General features: G+C 44.4%; 1 protein-coding gene across 1 annotated transcript; it reads right to left on the minus strand.

The window, feature by feature from the left end:
• Positions 1-742: 742 nt before the first annotated feature.
• On the minus strand, positions 743-16,102 carry AURKA (aurora kinase A). Its single transcript, XM_048497901.1, has 10 exons — positions 16,006-16,102; positions 14,738-14,797; positions 11,801-11,922; positions 10,199-10,308; positions 9,497-9,578; positions 8,661-8,852; positions 7,057-7,195; positions 4,957-5,105; positions 3,408-3,582; positions 743-1,409 (listed from the first exon to the last, which is right to left on the minus strand). The coding sequence occupies exons 2-10, from the start codon at positions 14,789-14,791 to the stop codon at positions 1,218-1,220; spliced, it is 1,215 nt and encodes a 404-aa protein (XP_048353858.1). The 5' UTR covers positions 14,792-14,797; positions 16,006-16,102; the 3' UTR covers positions 743-1,217.
• Positions 16,103-16,223: the final 121 nt, after the last annotated feature.

The following is a 16,223-nucleotide window of genomic DNA, read 5'->3' on the forward strand; positions in this document are numbered from 1 at the left end:
TGCCAGCTCCAAAGAGGTGTGGCAAGCACAAAAACTAGAAAAGATCCCCAGCTGCCACGCTAACCTCTTCAATGGGCTTTACCTGTCTTTTTGATGATATACGTTTATTTATTTATTTGAATTTGTATACCGCCTTCCCCCTGAGGGCTCAGGGCAGTGTCCAACAGTCAAATACAGACATTTAAAATCCTTTAAAAGCAATCAACCCCACTAAAATAAGGAACCATAGAACATAATTTACATCATTTCAGACGGCATTTAAAAATTCTCCCCCCTTCCTTGTGCTCACGGGAGGCCAGATGTTCATTATAGCAGATTCATTATAGCAGATGTTCATTATAGCAGATTTTTGTAGAGGCCAGCAGGATCACTTTGGGGCCAGGGATCACCAGGAGGGCTGCCTCCAATGAGCGGAGGGGCCTAGAGAGGCGATATAGGGAGAGACGGTCCCGTAGATATGCTAGTCCACCATCAAAAGTGGGTGTTCCTAGGCTGAAAGCCCAGTGGAAGCCAACTAGAGTTGGCTCCACGCCCAGAATGCTGGCCTGGGCTCCTGCACTGGAGGAATGCCAGCACGGAGGTTTGGACAATGCCCAGGTATTGCGCTGCCTCATGGCAGCCTAATACCAGCATCATCGATGTCACTTACGTCAGCACAGGGATTACACTAGTTCCAAAGCTCTTGGATTGCAGTTAATAGCTTGGGCAACATTTTTTTAAAAGCTGTTCCTAGACCTCAGGATTGTGCCAATAATCAAATCTTTATTTAATAAAAGCTTCAAATGTCTTACAACTAAGGACAGGACAGACAATTAAAGAGACAACAGTCATTAGCACACACTTAGAAAAGCAAATCCAATTAATTTCACATCACCGCACTGACTGTAGTCTTCGCTGTTATTGCACTTGTTCCAATAACCCAAAGAGGGAAACTTGTGAATACCGGCCAAATGGTGGAGGGCTTTGACCAAGTGTGCCGGGGTGCGTTGGGATCACGTGCATCTGGACTTCAAGTAAGAGATATCCATGCTCTGTGAAACTGCAGTGGGAAGCCCCTTAAAGTTTGAGCTGTGATGTTAGAAGGCTTACAATCAACAGTCCACAGCGTAAATTCTCTTCTGCCTTTTTTGAGTCTAAGCAGCTAGGTTGGATGTGTTCCAACAGTTGCAAAGACAACTGCTGGTTGCCCAAAACTACAATACTGCAGTGCTCACACGCTAGGACTGGGTTACTTTAGTAGTTGCAGCTTCGGCAATTCCGTGCCTGGGAGATTTTGTCGAGTTGGCTGTAACCCAGGGATGTTTGAGGACTTCTTCCAGTGGCAGCCTGTGGTATGGATTATGTTTCAGAAGCTTGGAAATCAGATCTCTTGGTCCCTCTGTTACAAAAGGAGGAAATCTGTACTCCACCTTGAAACCAAAGAAACGGCTATTAGATACAAGCATAAAGAAAAGCCATTTCAAGAGATGCGAACTCTTTCAAGGATCACTAGCCATTAGCTCTCCACCCTCTTTATCGCTAAGAAGAGTTTGGATTTATATCCCCCCTTTCTCTCCTGTAGGAGACTCAAAGGGGCTTACAATCTCCTTGCCCTTCCCCCCTCACAACAAACACCCTGTGAGGCGGGTGGGGCTGAGAAAGCTCAGAAGAACTGTGACTAACCCAAGGTCACCCAACTGGTGTGTGTTGGAGTGCACAGGCTAATCTGAATTCCCCAGATAAGCCTCCACAGCTCAGGCAGCAGAGTGGGGAATCAAACCCGGTTCCTCCAGATTACAGTACACCTGCTCTTAACCACTACGCCACTGCTGCTCCTTTGGCGGTAGTCTTACAGCCCTACTAGGCGGTAGTCTTACAGCCCTACTAGACATCCTATTACCTAACCAGCTCCAGCTCCTTCCCTCTCCTTTGCAGATCTTGATCTAATTCAGACTGGAATCCATCACCTTGCTTGCACAATGCAGTCTGGTTTTCTATTGAGAATTCAAATGGGAAACTGGAGGCGCATCAGTAAAACCATCCCCACCTCTTGCTACTGTGATCTAGCAGGAAAATGGCTAGAATTCAGGGGTCTGCAACCTGCGGCTCTCCAAATGTTCATGGACTACAATTCCCATCAGCCCCTGCCAGCATGGCCAATTGGCCATGGTGGCAGAGGCTGATGGGAATTGTAGTCCATGAACATCTGGAGAGCCTCAGGTTGCAGACTCCTGGGCTAGATATTTGTAGGTAAGACATTTATAGCAATAGTCCTGTAGAGGGGAACAAGTTGTCCCATTACAGCTGCAGTTTCTCACTGCACCAGGGTTCCCAGAAGGAACTGGAAAAGAAGAACATACTGGGTTCAAGGAACAGGTTCTGGGCCTGAGAGGAACCCACCCAAGCCTGGATTGGGCACTGAGGTAAAATGGACAGACACAAGGTTTCTGCGTAAAGCAAAGAATAAAACTTACTTTAAAAACAGAAAAAGTATTAACAATGAATCGGGATGTATGTATTATGTTTTACTCTGAATAGCTCAGGGAAGCATTCCCAAGCAGGTTTGTTTCACTCCACCGCATTCACTCCCAGCAAAATCCTGCTGACCAACTGCAATTCTGCAGCACACTTAATTTCCCTCAAATCCCGTCAGCCTAATCCAGTGATGGCGAACCTTTTCAAGACCGGGTGCCCAAATGGCAACCCAAGACCCTCTTATTTATCGGAAAGTTCCAACGCGGCAATTTAACCTGAATACTGAGATTTTAGTTTAGAAAAAACGGTTGGCTCCGAGGCGTGCGTTACTCTGTAGTAAGCTTGGTGGTAGTCGCTGGCTTTGCTTTGAAGCAACCGTGCAACTCTTCCAATGGGTGAATCACGACCCTAGGAGGGTTTACTCAGAAGCAAGCCCCATTGCTAACAACCGAGCTTACTCCCAGGCAAAGGATCGCACTTTAGTTCTTCGCATGAAAATCAGTGGGGTTTAATAGCGCTTAACAGGGTTACCTACACTGCTTCCCCAAAACTAGGTCTTAGATTTAACGCTAATAATCGAGCCCAGAGACCCAGGCCAGCCTAGATGTATGTGTGTGTGTGGGGGGGGGGGGGCGCGACTCTGTTTGCACATGCCCACAGAGAGGACTCTGAGTGCCACCTCTGGCACCCGTGCCATAGGTTCGCCACCACTGGCCTAATCTCATCCGCCTCCCAACCTCCAAAAATTAACATTCCCCCATTGGCTTCTAACTCCACCCCCAGACAGCCCCTGTGGGTGGTTTCAAGCACTGTCTGGCTGCTGCATCTCTGGGGTAGGTTTCTTGAAGCTCTACCTTGTCTCAGAAACCCAGGGGTTCCAAAAGAGCCACAGGAGGGAGTTCTCTTTAGAAGATAAAATAACGAAGAGATAATCCGGTGGCATTCCAACCCACCTTTGAAATGGCTCTGTATGTGTCCTGATACGTTTTTGATTCAAAGGGAGGCGTTCCGACTAGAAATTCATAACAAAGCACACCAAGGCTCCACAGGTCCACCTTTTCATCATGCGTCCTCCCTTCAATCATTTCTGGTGGTAAGTAGTCGAGGGTACCACACAGAGTTGATCGCCTGGAATATGGAAAACTTGTTCAGCATAGCAGATTGAACGTTACTAGCGAGAGAAATTAGATACTCTGAGCAAACACAGCTACTAAACTGCCTCCCCCTGTGAACTCTTCTATATCTGCATTCGCCATGCTTATTAAGACTCCTTTCTTCCAGTTATTCCAATTCAAGATGAGCTGATTTACACTGCTCTAAAGCATGCACACAGTTTATGCTTTTGTCACCCCGTTGTTCTCATGAACAGAGATTAGATCAATAGCATAGTAAGTTTGGCTTAATTGACCACAGCTGAATGCTCTGAACAGATGAGCCCCATGGCACAGAGTGGTAAGTTGCAGTACTGCACTCAAAAGCTCTGTTCACGACCGGAGTTTGATCTCGACGGAGGTTGGTTTCAGGTAGCCAGCTCAAAGTCTACCCAGCCTTTCATCCTTTGATGTTAATAAAATGAGTACCTGGTTTGCTGAGGTTGAAGCATAGAGGATTATGGAAGGCAATGGCAAATCACCTGTAAATATAGTCTGATGTGATGTGACCCCATTGGGCCAGGTGCTTGCATAGGAGGCAACCTTTACCTTTAAAAGCTCAAAATAGCCTCTGATTGGAAAATTTCAGTAAGAATCATATTTTATCACATGCTTCCTCCAAGGAGCTCAGGAGAGGATGTATTGTTCTCCCTTCCACTCACTTCACCCTGACAAGAATACCGCAAGATGCTCTGGCTGAGACAAACTAATTAAAGCAGCCACAGATATGAACCGCTGCCTCTTCATTCCCAACACGACATTCAAGCTGCAATAACCAGGATCTAATCCAGACATCTGTAGACCGATCTCCTTAGCATTAACACTGCAATTTAGGCAGCTGAAATATGCTTTAAATAAAAATCTCAAATTTATTCAGAAGAAGAGTTTGGATTTATATCCCCCCTTTCTCTCCTGCAGGAGACTCAAAGGGGCTTACAATCTCCTTGCCCTTCCCCCCTCACAACAAACACCCTGTGAGGTAGGTGGGGTTGAGAGAGCTCCGAGAAGCTGTGACTAGCCCAGGGTCACCCAGCTGGCATGTGTGGGAGTGTGCAGGCTAATCTGAATTCCCCAGATAAGCCTCCACAGCTCAGGCGGCAGAGCTGGGAATCAAACCCGGTTCCTCCAGATTAGATACACGAGCTCTTAACCTCCTACACCACTGCTGCTCCATTCAACAATTTTCCACACTCCACTCAACTCGCAGAATGAGAAACAAGGGGTATGGGATTTTCACACATCTTCACTGCCTCTAGAAAACAAGTCCTTGTTGCCAGCCAAGTTTTGCTGCTGCCGTATCCTCACAGTGTAAACATTAATTCTCAGAAAGTCAAGCGCCAAATGGTCTTACCTAGAGGAGGGAGCGTGCACAGACCACCCAAAGTCAGCAATCTTCAGTTCTCCGTTTGATCCCAGGAGCAAGTTTTCAGGCTTGATGTCTCTGTGGATTACTCTCTTTGAGTGGCAATACAACAGTGCATCTGCCAATTCAGTGACATACTGCAGACCAAAACATTTGAGATGGAACATATTTCTCTTATCCTGTCGTACTAAGCATTTGTGGATAATGCTCATATGTTTTAGAGGCACATGATATTGCAGCAGAAGCTGCATATACAGGATACAACTTTAACAAAACAGCAAGGTTTGGGTCCAATGGCATTGCTCCCCTGGGGCTTCTCTCCAACCACTGCAGGTTTTTCTCCATTGTGGCACTCGTGCTCTTTGCCGCAAGCACTTTGAGCGCACAAGATCATCGTGGTTTTTCAAGGAGCCTATAAGCACGCCCAAGTGTTAGTGAGAAATGAAGCAAGTGCCACAACAGAGAAGGGGGTGGGGGGTGGAATCTACTACAGGTGGAGAGAAATGCAAGGGGAATGATGTCATAGAATCAAGGCCCAAAAGCCAAAAAGGAAAGGGAGGCCAGAACGCCTTGGCATTTGCCACACCACTAGATGACATTGTAAGGCAATACTATCAAGTAATTAAAGAACCTCTTCCCCACCACAAAATAGCAATGAACCCAGAGATCAACTTTACATTTACATTTGTAGCTGCCATCATAGCAGTTACAAAACACCCTTTTTACCATTCTGCAAAGAGTTAAAGGTTCAAGGTTACAAAATACATCTGTATCTTAGATACCAGTTTTATTACTTAGAGGAACTCTGAAGTGATACAAAAATACCACCAGTTTTACCTTCGACATTTGTTTAGTTGCAGAACCATCCTTGTTATAGCAGCTGTATAGGCTTCATTTATTCGACTGCAAAGTGTCAAGCACTAACCCATGCTATAAGAAGTATGCATAGCTTTCGCCAAAAACACTGGAAAATGCCAGCACAAGATTTCGTTGCAAAAAGGTTGGGTCATTAAGCAGACATTGTTTAAATTGCGCAGGCTAAAAGAAAAGACCTCCCAGCTATGGAAGAGTTCATTCTTCTCAGCTGAATGAACTATGGCCAACATCTATGAGGCATTAAATACAAAAGTTTTAAAATGTATTTATTTATATACATTTTCATCCCACCCTATACTCAAAAGGTTTCAGATTACAAAGCAAGACTCATAAAAGTAATAAAATCCAGTAACTTAAAAGAACCACAACTTGTAACAATAAAACCTGTTTAAAATTCATGATATCATTAAAAGGGAAAAGCCATCTCTTCAACCAAAAGATGCGTATGAACCTCTATTTATCTCTTTTGGGCAACTGAATGCCCAAAAGCTTTCCATTACTATCTAGGACAAGCCCAGATTTGCTTTATTCTATTAGAAGTTATTATTCTAGAAGCTATTAGAAGCATTATTTCTTTGACTGAAATGCCGTTATAGTTATGTTTTGGTGATAAACCTTTTTTGTCTAAGTAAAACTTTGTATTCTGATTTGTTTTTAATTCTCACCCACACTGTGAAGCTACTAAAGAAAAATATGCTTTTACTTAAGTGTGTGAAATTTGTGGGGTTATAAACTCAGTGCCCCATCAAAAAAAATATTCAATTGCTCTAACTTTATAGAATTAGAGCCACACATCTCATCTGGTCTGGCAAGTATTTCTTTAGGGTGACAGGATGAGGATTCTCTCAAAGACCACAGGGGCAGAGAACTCTCCATTTTAGTTTAGCCTTCAGCTGAAAGATTCTCTGCCCAAGCAGCCATGCATAGATGGAGGTTTGGAGTAAGCATAACAGTATGCTTCACATCGTAAGATGGAAATCCCTCTTTTTGTTGTCCTGTGCTGGGGCAAGGAAATCTCAAGAAGCTATTTCCCCACCAAAACAATCCCCAAAGCTATTTTCACAGTCCTGCTTCCAATCAACAGAAGATGACAATTTGGCTCCTGTACATTCTTTGCCACCAAAAGAATGCTGGATGTAAAATATAATGTTATGTTTCAAATGAGGACCATTTTGCAAATACAAGAAAGGCTTAATCCACAGCCAAACTTACAGTAGCAGTACGCTGCTCATCAAACTTGGTAACCTTCTGAAGCTCTTTATAGACTTCCCCGTGAGATGCATATTCCAGGATTAGGTAGACTCTTGTAGTGTCATGGAAATAGCCGTATAGTCGGAGAACATTGGGATGCCTACAAGAAAGCACATTTTCCCCCAAGTGTGGCATCAGAAAAAAAAGTGTGATGTTTCCATTTCCTTTCTCCTTTGCCAAGATTACAAGTTTTCAAAGAGACCAGGACCCTGCAGGACTTCATGCAGTTCTGTAGAGCTTGTAAGACAGAGGTATTCCACCAGGCATAGGGTTGAGGCAGCCATGGTTAACATCTAGGTCTCCCCCACCACCATCATCATTATTATTATTACCGGTATTATTATTATTAATAATAATTAATTAAATTTAATAGACCGCCCTACCCCCGAAGGGCTCAGGGCGGTTTACAAACAATGAACATTTGAATACAGCTAATAGTTTCAATTAAAACAATAAATAAATTAAACATTAAAACACTAGCAGCAGTTATCTTACACAGTTAAAATAGGTAGATGATGTCCGGCATTAACCCCCCGGGAGGGGACTGGCCGATATTCAGTCAGCAGGTGACAAAGCTGTAAGGAGCAACAAAGAAGGGCGGACTCAGCGGCCAGCCTCACCAAAGGCCCAGTGGAACAGCTCAATACCAACACATTTAACATCTACATAGGATCTTTACATTCTATCTTTGACTCCGTACCATGCAACTAGTTCTCAAGGTCCCCTCAGTGCAATGGTTGCTGAAATTGACCGCCATCTGGCTAGTTATACTTTTATTGTATGTTTATTATTTATCATTCACTAGAATGTTTTTATGGATACTGTGTGCCATCTCAAGGCCAAAAGTGGAGGGTTGGCATATTAAATCTAATAAATAAATGTTTTCTATCAATCAAGAGTGCAATCCAAAGCAAAGTTATGCCCTTCAATATCCATAAATAGACACAGAAGCTTTTCTTAGGAGGCTGGTTCTCCTGTTGTTTTTATTAGTTCCAGGCCAAAAGGTGGCAAGAGATTGCTTTTCTTTGAGGGATGGAGAAGTTATGCAGAGCTGCGGGTAGTGTTCTACTTGGGGTATTATCAGCCCAGTGCACTTGTAACAAAAAAATTATTTATATACAGGAAAAAGGGGTATTAGAGAAAATAGTTCTACACAGGTCTTAGAGTCAATGAGACATCAACTCTGAGGCTGAGAATGCTTTTATTTTCCTCATCTTTTTAAAAACAGCCTGTGAATTCAGCAGGGCATTTGCCTGGGGTACCATGAAACACCATTGGGTGGGAGAGGATAAAAATCTGATTTACAAGAACACTGCTGTCACATGATTTACTATCTGTTTAATAACAGTGAACTGAAACAGTAACGACAGCCCTTGTAAAAGTATGAATTAGAATACTTAAGGTCTATCATGCCCAGACAATTCCATTTATTTAGAGAAGCTTTCCAATGACTGCTACAAGGAAAGAATGCATACCTTAATCCTAGCTGTTTGTGTTTTAAAAATTAGTTTGAGAACCAATAATCCTGTAACATTTATAATGTAACCATTTGATATCCATCTTACCGAAGATGAGACTGTATTTCTACTTCCCGACGCAGCTGATGCTCCACACCTGCCTTTTCCAATTGTACTTTAAACAAGACCTTCAAGGCCAAGATGAATTTGCTCTCCTTCTCACGAGCCAGATACACATTTCCAAATTTTCCTTTTCCCAAAGGACGGCCAATTTCAAAATCGTCAAGAGACCATTGTTTTCTGAAAGATTTGGAACTACATATTAGATCACTGAAGAGACTGAAATTCTTTTGCTCCAAAGTTGCTATTTTCTCCATGTGTACATTCCCCCTATGTGACCCACTGTAACTCAGAACCACATGAAAAATTTCTAAATGCAACATAGAAATAGATGCTAGCATGCTTTTCAGTATTTATGGATAGCGGCTTTTGGCTATAAAATCCCTTTTCTTCACACACACAGCCATAAGCCCTGATCTCCATACTTAGATATAAAACAAGAAATGGGTTGTAATCAATTATGTGAGTGCAGCCCTACCAAAGCAGACTAAGCCCCTATAGTTCACCATGCTTCTGGTAAGCCTCTCAAGCTACATGTAGACAACTTCTCCTGCTACCCATCAAAAGGTAGTCAGGAACACACAGCCTATTATCATCAGATCTCAGAAGCCAAGCAGGACTGGCCCTGATTAGTATTTGGATGGGCTGTCTCCAAGGAACACCCATGTCGCTATACAAAGGAAGGCAACCGCAAGGCACCTCTTACCCCCAAAACCCTACAGGGTAGGCCATAAGTCTGCACTTCCTCCAGAGGCAAAGCCGTTCTGCATTAACTTATTTTGCCTCACATCTATCCACAGAACAGGCCAAAGATACAAGCTTACTTTTTCCCCTCGTTGTTTGTATTTGATGTGTTAGTGGTCTCAGTCTTCTGTTTCACTGTGCTTTCTGCTTCAGGCTTTTTTGCTGCACACGGGGAAAAAATGAGCACTTGGAATCAAGCTGATGCCTTCAAAACTAGCATTAAAACAAGAATTGCTGAAGAACACAAAAGCCCCCCCTGGAGGATTAGAAATTTTTATGCTTCGCAGGCAGTTCAGAATTAGAATTTTAGGATTTAAGCACCCAGTCATCCAAAAAGCCAGGCAGGGGAATTAGGAGGTCTTCTGTAGTCCATAGATTTCTTGCAGTTGCATTCTGCCCTTTGAAAGCTGATGTGGAAAACTGGGGAGTTCCTGATCCAACTCTCATTCAGTCATTATTTATTAAAATAATGTTATCCCACTTTTTCCTTTTTGTCTCAAGGCACCTTACCAATCAAATCTAAAACACAGCACCCTCCAGGGCCCTTCCTCATGGAGGAATCACATTTGTCACAGCCTGCTAAGTGACTTGCCAAAGGTGGCCATCTGAGTTCAAGCCCCTCAGTTTGAAGTATGAGGAGAACTTTGGCCTACACTATGAAGTTACCATAAGGAGCACTTTGAACACTCAAGAACCCCAACACGAGTTATTTCCAAGGCCATATTATGCTCTCCATTCCATCTTCATGGCTGAGCATTTAATTCAAACCGAAAGTTTCCCGCATACATGTCCCATATTAGCTAAGACAAAGGGGAACAGCGGTGGAGTCTTCACAATTCTGGAAACCTGGGAAAATTCAATGATGTCCCCCTCCACTGCCACACAACTGAAACTGCTGAGGAAGAGGCAAGGGGGGAGCAGGGAGCTGAATCTTCTTCCCCAGGACATCCCTACCAGCATGGCTGCAAATGGAGGCATGCTAACTCTGGTCGCTGTCTCCTTAGTTTGGGGTGCATCACTGCAGCATATGTTCCAGGTCCCCTTTGGCCACTGGCAGGGGGTGGGATAATAAGGTTGCTAGTTCCAACTTCGGAAACCCTGGAGGTTTGGGGATGGAGCCTCGGGAGGACAGGGACCTTAGTGTGGTACAATGCCATTTTCTCCTGGGGAACTGATTACTGTAAACTGGATATAAGCTGTAATTTTAAGGAATCGCCAGGTCCCACCAGGAGGCTGGCATCCCTACTGCAGCACTGTGCCAGCAGCAGTTGTGAAGAGGCAGAGGTGAGCTGTGCCCTTCAGGGGCAACTTTTTCCTTCCCTTAGGCCCTGGCCGGGGAGGACTAGGGGAAAAAACAGGCCTGGGAAGTGACCCACCACAGCCAGCAGAAAGAAGGGGGGCGGGGAAAGGAAAGATCAGGCTTTCTGAGGACAGTTGCCTACTGCCAGCACAGCTGCTCTACAAAGCCTCAAAGTAGTAGGGCATTTGGCTGCAAGTTGGTGCCCCCGGTATGGAGTCCATGGCACCTGCCCTGGATGCCCCATGTCAAAGTCCACCCCTGGTATCTACTCCTTGAGTACCATCTTGAACTACAGGTGGAAAGATCAGCAGTGAAACATATTAAGAGAATGTTTTCCTTAGACTAGAACAATAGTTCTCAACCTGTGGGTCGTGACGCCTTTGGGAGTCGAACAACCCTTTCACAGGGGTCGCCTAAGACTCTCTGCATCCGTGTTCTCCATCTGTAAAATGGATAAATGTTAAGGTTGGGGGTCACCACAACATGAGGAACTGTATTAAAGGGTTGCGGCATTAGGAAGGTTGAGAACCACTGGACTAGAACAAGCTGATTACAGTTGACATTATTTGTAGTTTCATCAAACTGTTCTCTACATGCACTCCCATTTTAGGTGAAATAATAGGCATGTATCTAACATTTAATCTGTGCATTGCAGTACATGCCGTGACCTAGTAGCTCCAGGATAACCTGATCTCATTGGATAGCAGAAGTTTAGCTGGGTCGGCCCAGGCTAGTGTTTGGATGGCAGACCTCCAAGGAACACCAGGGCTGTGACGCAGAGGCAGGCAACGGCAAACCACCTCCAACAGCCTCTTGCCTTGAAAACCCTGTGAAGTCACCGTTAGTTAACTGTGACTCGATGGCAAAAACAAAAAAGGCATTACATGCAATAGACACTGACAGTTGTCATAAAGCAGTACTTACCAGACGTGGAGGCCTGTTGAAGAGTTTAAGGTTGCAGTTTGTTTTGTTTCAAGTGCACAGATTACTGGCTCAAGCAGATGGAACGTTGGCGGCTGCCGCTGCAATGTAGCTGGTTTAGGAGCGATCTTTAGATGGGTTGCCAGGTTGTTTCCCTGCCTACGATTGAATGAGCTTTCTTTGAGGAACATTTGATGCAGCCAGAACGCGCTGTGGTTGGACTGCATCTCCAGCTGCCCGATTCTGACTCACAGGAACTCGCTTTGGGCCATTTGCAGCAGGTGTCTGAAAAGGAGCACATATGTTATTGGCAAACATCACAAAAGGCAATTGAGAGCAGCATCATATGTCCTTTATAAGAAAAGCGCCAAAATTACCCTCAGCAATTGCACATTGCGCATGACATGCTGCTGAAGTAGAATGGATTTTGATGATAAGGACAAGCAGTAAATTGCATCGAACGTTTTGTTGCTCAAGCATGAAAGGTCAATGTGCAGCCCGTACAGAAGTAAAATTTCTCACTCACCAAGGGCATTTATAAAACAGCATTTGACAATAAAGTGCGATATGAAAAGCATTCACTAGAGACAGTGTGACCTTTGCAAAAGACACAAGACTCAAACTTATCCCAAACTAATGATTGTGAAGTCTATAATGACTACAGCAATGACATTCACCCAGCGCCTGAGGAAGCATTGTTCACTAGTGTGACATCTGTTCATATTCCAGGAAAGTGGGCAAGGCTGGTAGGTGGTTCCCACATTGAAATGCTGGAGTGACTGGTAGGTGGTAAGCTACAAGCCCCTCAAAGCTGCAGGCTTTGTACCAGAGATGGAAGAGTGCACCCACTCCAACCACAGGCCCTTCAAAGATTCTGCACTCTTAACCCAGAATGTGAGACAACTGCCAGGAGAGAGCAAGTTGCTCAGAGAGGAGGTGGTGATGATTTTCTCCACAGCCAGCTTGCTGACCTCCAGAGGCCTTGAAAATCACACTCTCTCACCTAAGCTACCAGGCCTCGTGCTAAGCAAGCAAGAAGGCTGATGGGGAATCCTTTCCCCTCACTCCAGATGCACAAGGGCTGGCTGAAGTTCAACAGGAAGAGTTTGGATTCATACCCTCTCTTTCTCTCCTGTAAGGAGACTCAATGTGGCTTACAAGCTCCTTTCCCTCCCTCCCCCCACAAGGTAGGTAGGGTTGAGAGTGTTCCAAAGAATTGTGACTAGCCCAAGGTCACCCAGCAGGAATGTAGGAGTACAGAAACACATCTGGTTCACTAGATAAGCCTCCACAGCTCAAGCGGAGGAGTGGGGAATCAAACCCGATTCTCCAGATTAGAATCCACCTGCTCTTAACCACTACACCATGCTGACAACCCTATAGGATCAGAGATACTTGGTGAATACATAACATGTTAAAATTATTAACAGTTGTACCTTACATTATTCTGTGTGTTTGGTGGGAGGATACACAGTAATCATGTGGCTTTTGTGGCAGATAGCCACACTGGCATTTCTCTAAACTATTGTGTGAGCACAGCAAGGTCTTCCAAAATCCACTGAACGTGACTGAAGATTAGTTTGTCGTAGTCACTCTTGGCAGAATGTCAGACGTCAGCCTTTTCTGGCATTAGCAAAACTCAAGATGTTGCCTGTTAACTGCTACTGTGAATGGTTGCTGTAAAATTCTTGAGCCCTGACCTGGATGGCCCAGGGAAGTTTCCACCACTATGAATCTGATACAAGCAAATCTCACTGTGTACTTCCTGCACCTGACAACCTTTTGAGCCTATTCGTTTTCTATCCTAGTGAGGCTCAAGCATACTTCCTCTTTTGATTCTGTGTGCCTTTAGGGTGCGTTTTGGCAGAGTGAGCAGATCAAGCAGAGATCTGTCACTGCTGTTGGTCTGACAGGAGTCAGACAGTGTACTCTGTAAGCTGAGGAAGCCTGTAAGCTGAGGAAGCCCTGAGTCTGGTGGAGAGTGACCCGCCACTCAGGTGTTTTGACAGAAAACCTCTGTCCAAACTAAAGTCTGTCCTCCACAGTATAACACCAGTCTTAGGAGGCCCAGTCCAGTGGCAGTGTGGCCAGTTTGGACTGTGGGAGAGGGAGGCTTGTGTGCCAGAATCCCACAGGGCGTAGACTGGGGTGTGTTGGTTTAGTGTAGTTAGGTACAGGAAGACTAGTGTCTGACAGAAGAGGGAGTGTGATACTCTAAAGTAAAATCTTTTTCTGGAGAAAAATCTTTTCTTAAGTGACACCTGCGTGTGTCTATGAACGTTTGAAATTGAAGTGCCAACAACATCTCTGAATGAAACCAATAAGTTTTTGAAACCAACAAGCTTTAAAATCCTCTCAAGTTACCTGAGAAGCCTACATTTAAGCCAGTAATAAACTTAAGTTTTGTTCAAGTTACAACCGTTCCAGTCTATTTTGTCTGTGTGTGTTCCTAGAAAGAGTGGTGTCCATTTATCAGTGTATGGGCTAAAGAACAGATTATAGTTTTGGTGGCAGCGAACTTAAATATTTTTTCTTTCTATTAAGGGAGATTCCTCCAGCTAGAGAGGAACCAGTTTCCTGAGGGAAATATCTCCCTAAGGCTTGGCACTCTGAAATTGGTGTCAGGGAAAGGGGAATTTCTTTTTCCCTCCTTCTCCTTTGCCCCTGCTTGTGCTTTTGCTAACATTAGTGACATAAGAGTGGCTTGCAAGTTTGGGACAAACGATCGCCTCAGACTTGGGCCGTGCCCTGAGTTGTCACACATGGCCTTTCCCATTCCCTCCTCTCAACTTTCCAGATTGTGCATCTGATTAACATCAAGAAAACAGTTCAGACAAAATTCCAAGCCCTGTATCTTCACAAGTCTACTATTTTAGAACACAATTATATATTCCACCTGTCTCCTGATGGAGCCAAGTTAGGTAATAAACACAAAACAAAAATAACGACCTGCTGAAATCATGAAACAGATGATAGTTCATTCAGAATAACAGGAAAAAGTAACCCATTATCATTAATTTCACGCCAAGAGTCCTTGAATGAGAACTACATCTCCTACTATTGCAATACATACAATACATATGTACAATAGGACACTTACCTTGACATTATGATTTGGAAGCCCATTCAAGTTCTCTTTACCAGATTTGTCCATTATTGCCTAAGGAGGTGAAATTAAGTCAGTCATTTACAATGCGTGGAGATTACTAATAAGCAGAAAGTCACACTCAAAACTCCTTTAATCACCTGAAACTACTATTTCCACTCCTCCCAACTCCCAAACTAGCACACCTTCAAAAAGTTAAGCACCAAGCCCTAGACATTGTTTTAAAGTGTTTTCCACACTTCTTCAAGCCAAGTACAGCAGCCCCCATTATAAAATGAGCTGAGTTACATGCCACACTGCACTGCCCCCACCGTTAATGAACCTGACATGAAGCTTCCTCTTCCCTCAACCAATTCATGTGGAAGTTTCCAGAAAATGTCAAGACCATTTTTATATCAGTTATCACACAGTGCAGGACTATACAGAATATTCATGGACCAAATCTGAGGACAGTGAGAGCTGTCATGCAATGCTATTTCCCCTCCAAATTGTAACTTACTTTAGGCCTATTGTACTAGGGAGCAACATGAAACAGAACAAAGGAAAAGTGTGTGCATATGACACTTTAAATGAGAAAGGATATTGAGTTTTCAGCCCACAAAAGAAAGTATGGCCTATCAACTAGTGTCCCAGATCAGACCTGAGTGAAAACCACAAAGCTCATCAAGTGAGCAACTAACACTATCCAAGCCTGAACTACTTCAGTCTTCCTGTGACTGTAAAATAGGGAAGGACAGGATGTGAACCATTCCAAGCTCTCTTGGAAGAAAGCCAGGACAAAGGCAGAAGAGAAGAAAGGATTTCTCAATACAGACTGTGTTTTGCAGACATTAGCATGAATACTCCTCCAAGCACAGGGTACAACAATTACCTCCAGATCTGACTACATAAGTCACCTGGGAGACCCAGATTCAAATTCCCATTCTGCCGTGAAAGTTCGCTGAACCCTTCTCCCAGCCTAGCCTACCTCAAAGGGTTGTTAGGAGGATATGACATCTTTAGCATTCCCGATTAGGGATAAACAATATAAATAGCAAATGAATAACGTTTTGCAGGTCTAGTTAGCAGTTCCCACAGCTTAAGAAAAATAACCCCAAGGCAATAATGTCTGCCCACCTTCATTGGGCAACCCGCTCCCAGTTTGAGGTCTATTTACAGTATTCCTGAGGGTTACCTCCTCACGCTATTACCCCGAGACGCACACACACACATCCCACTTCACTTCGCCCCCCTTCTTGTGTCTTTCCCCCTTGGAGACTCACCGCTCGACACCTCCTCCACTCTCCTCCAGCGGCCACTAACGCTTTTTGAATTCAAACCTTTTAGCGCCTGCCCCCTTCAACCCCCTTTAAACGGCCGCCGCGTTCTGATTGGCTTGTCGCCTCCCATCACCGGCCGCAACGGAAGCCGAAGGCGTCGCGCGCCCATTGGCTTCTTTACCGCAGCGGACGGCTTTCATTGGCTCACTGCTGAAAGAAGA

The sequence above is a fragment of the Sphaerodactylus townsendi genome, linkage group LG05 (assembly GCF_021028975.2).
Source record: "Sphaerodactylus townsendi isolate TG3544 linkage group LG05, MPM_Stown_v2.3, whole genome shotgun sequence".
Lineage (NCBI taxonomy): Eukaryota > Metazoa > Chordata > Lepidosauria > Squamata > Sphaerodactylidae > Sphaerodactylus > Sphaerodactylus townsendi.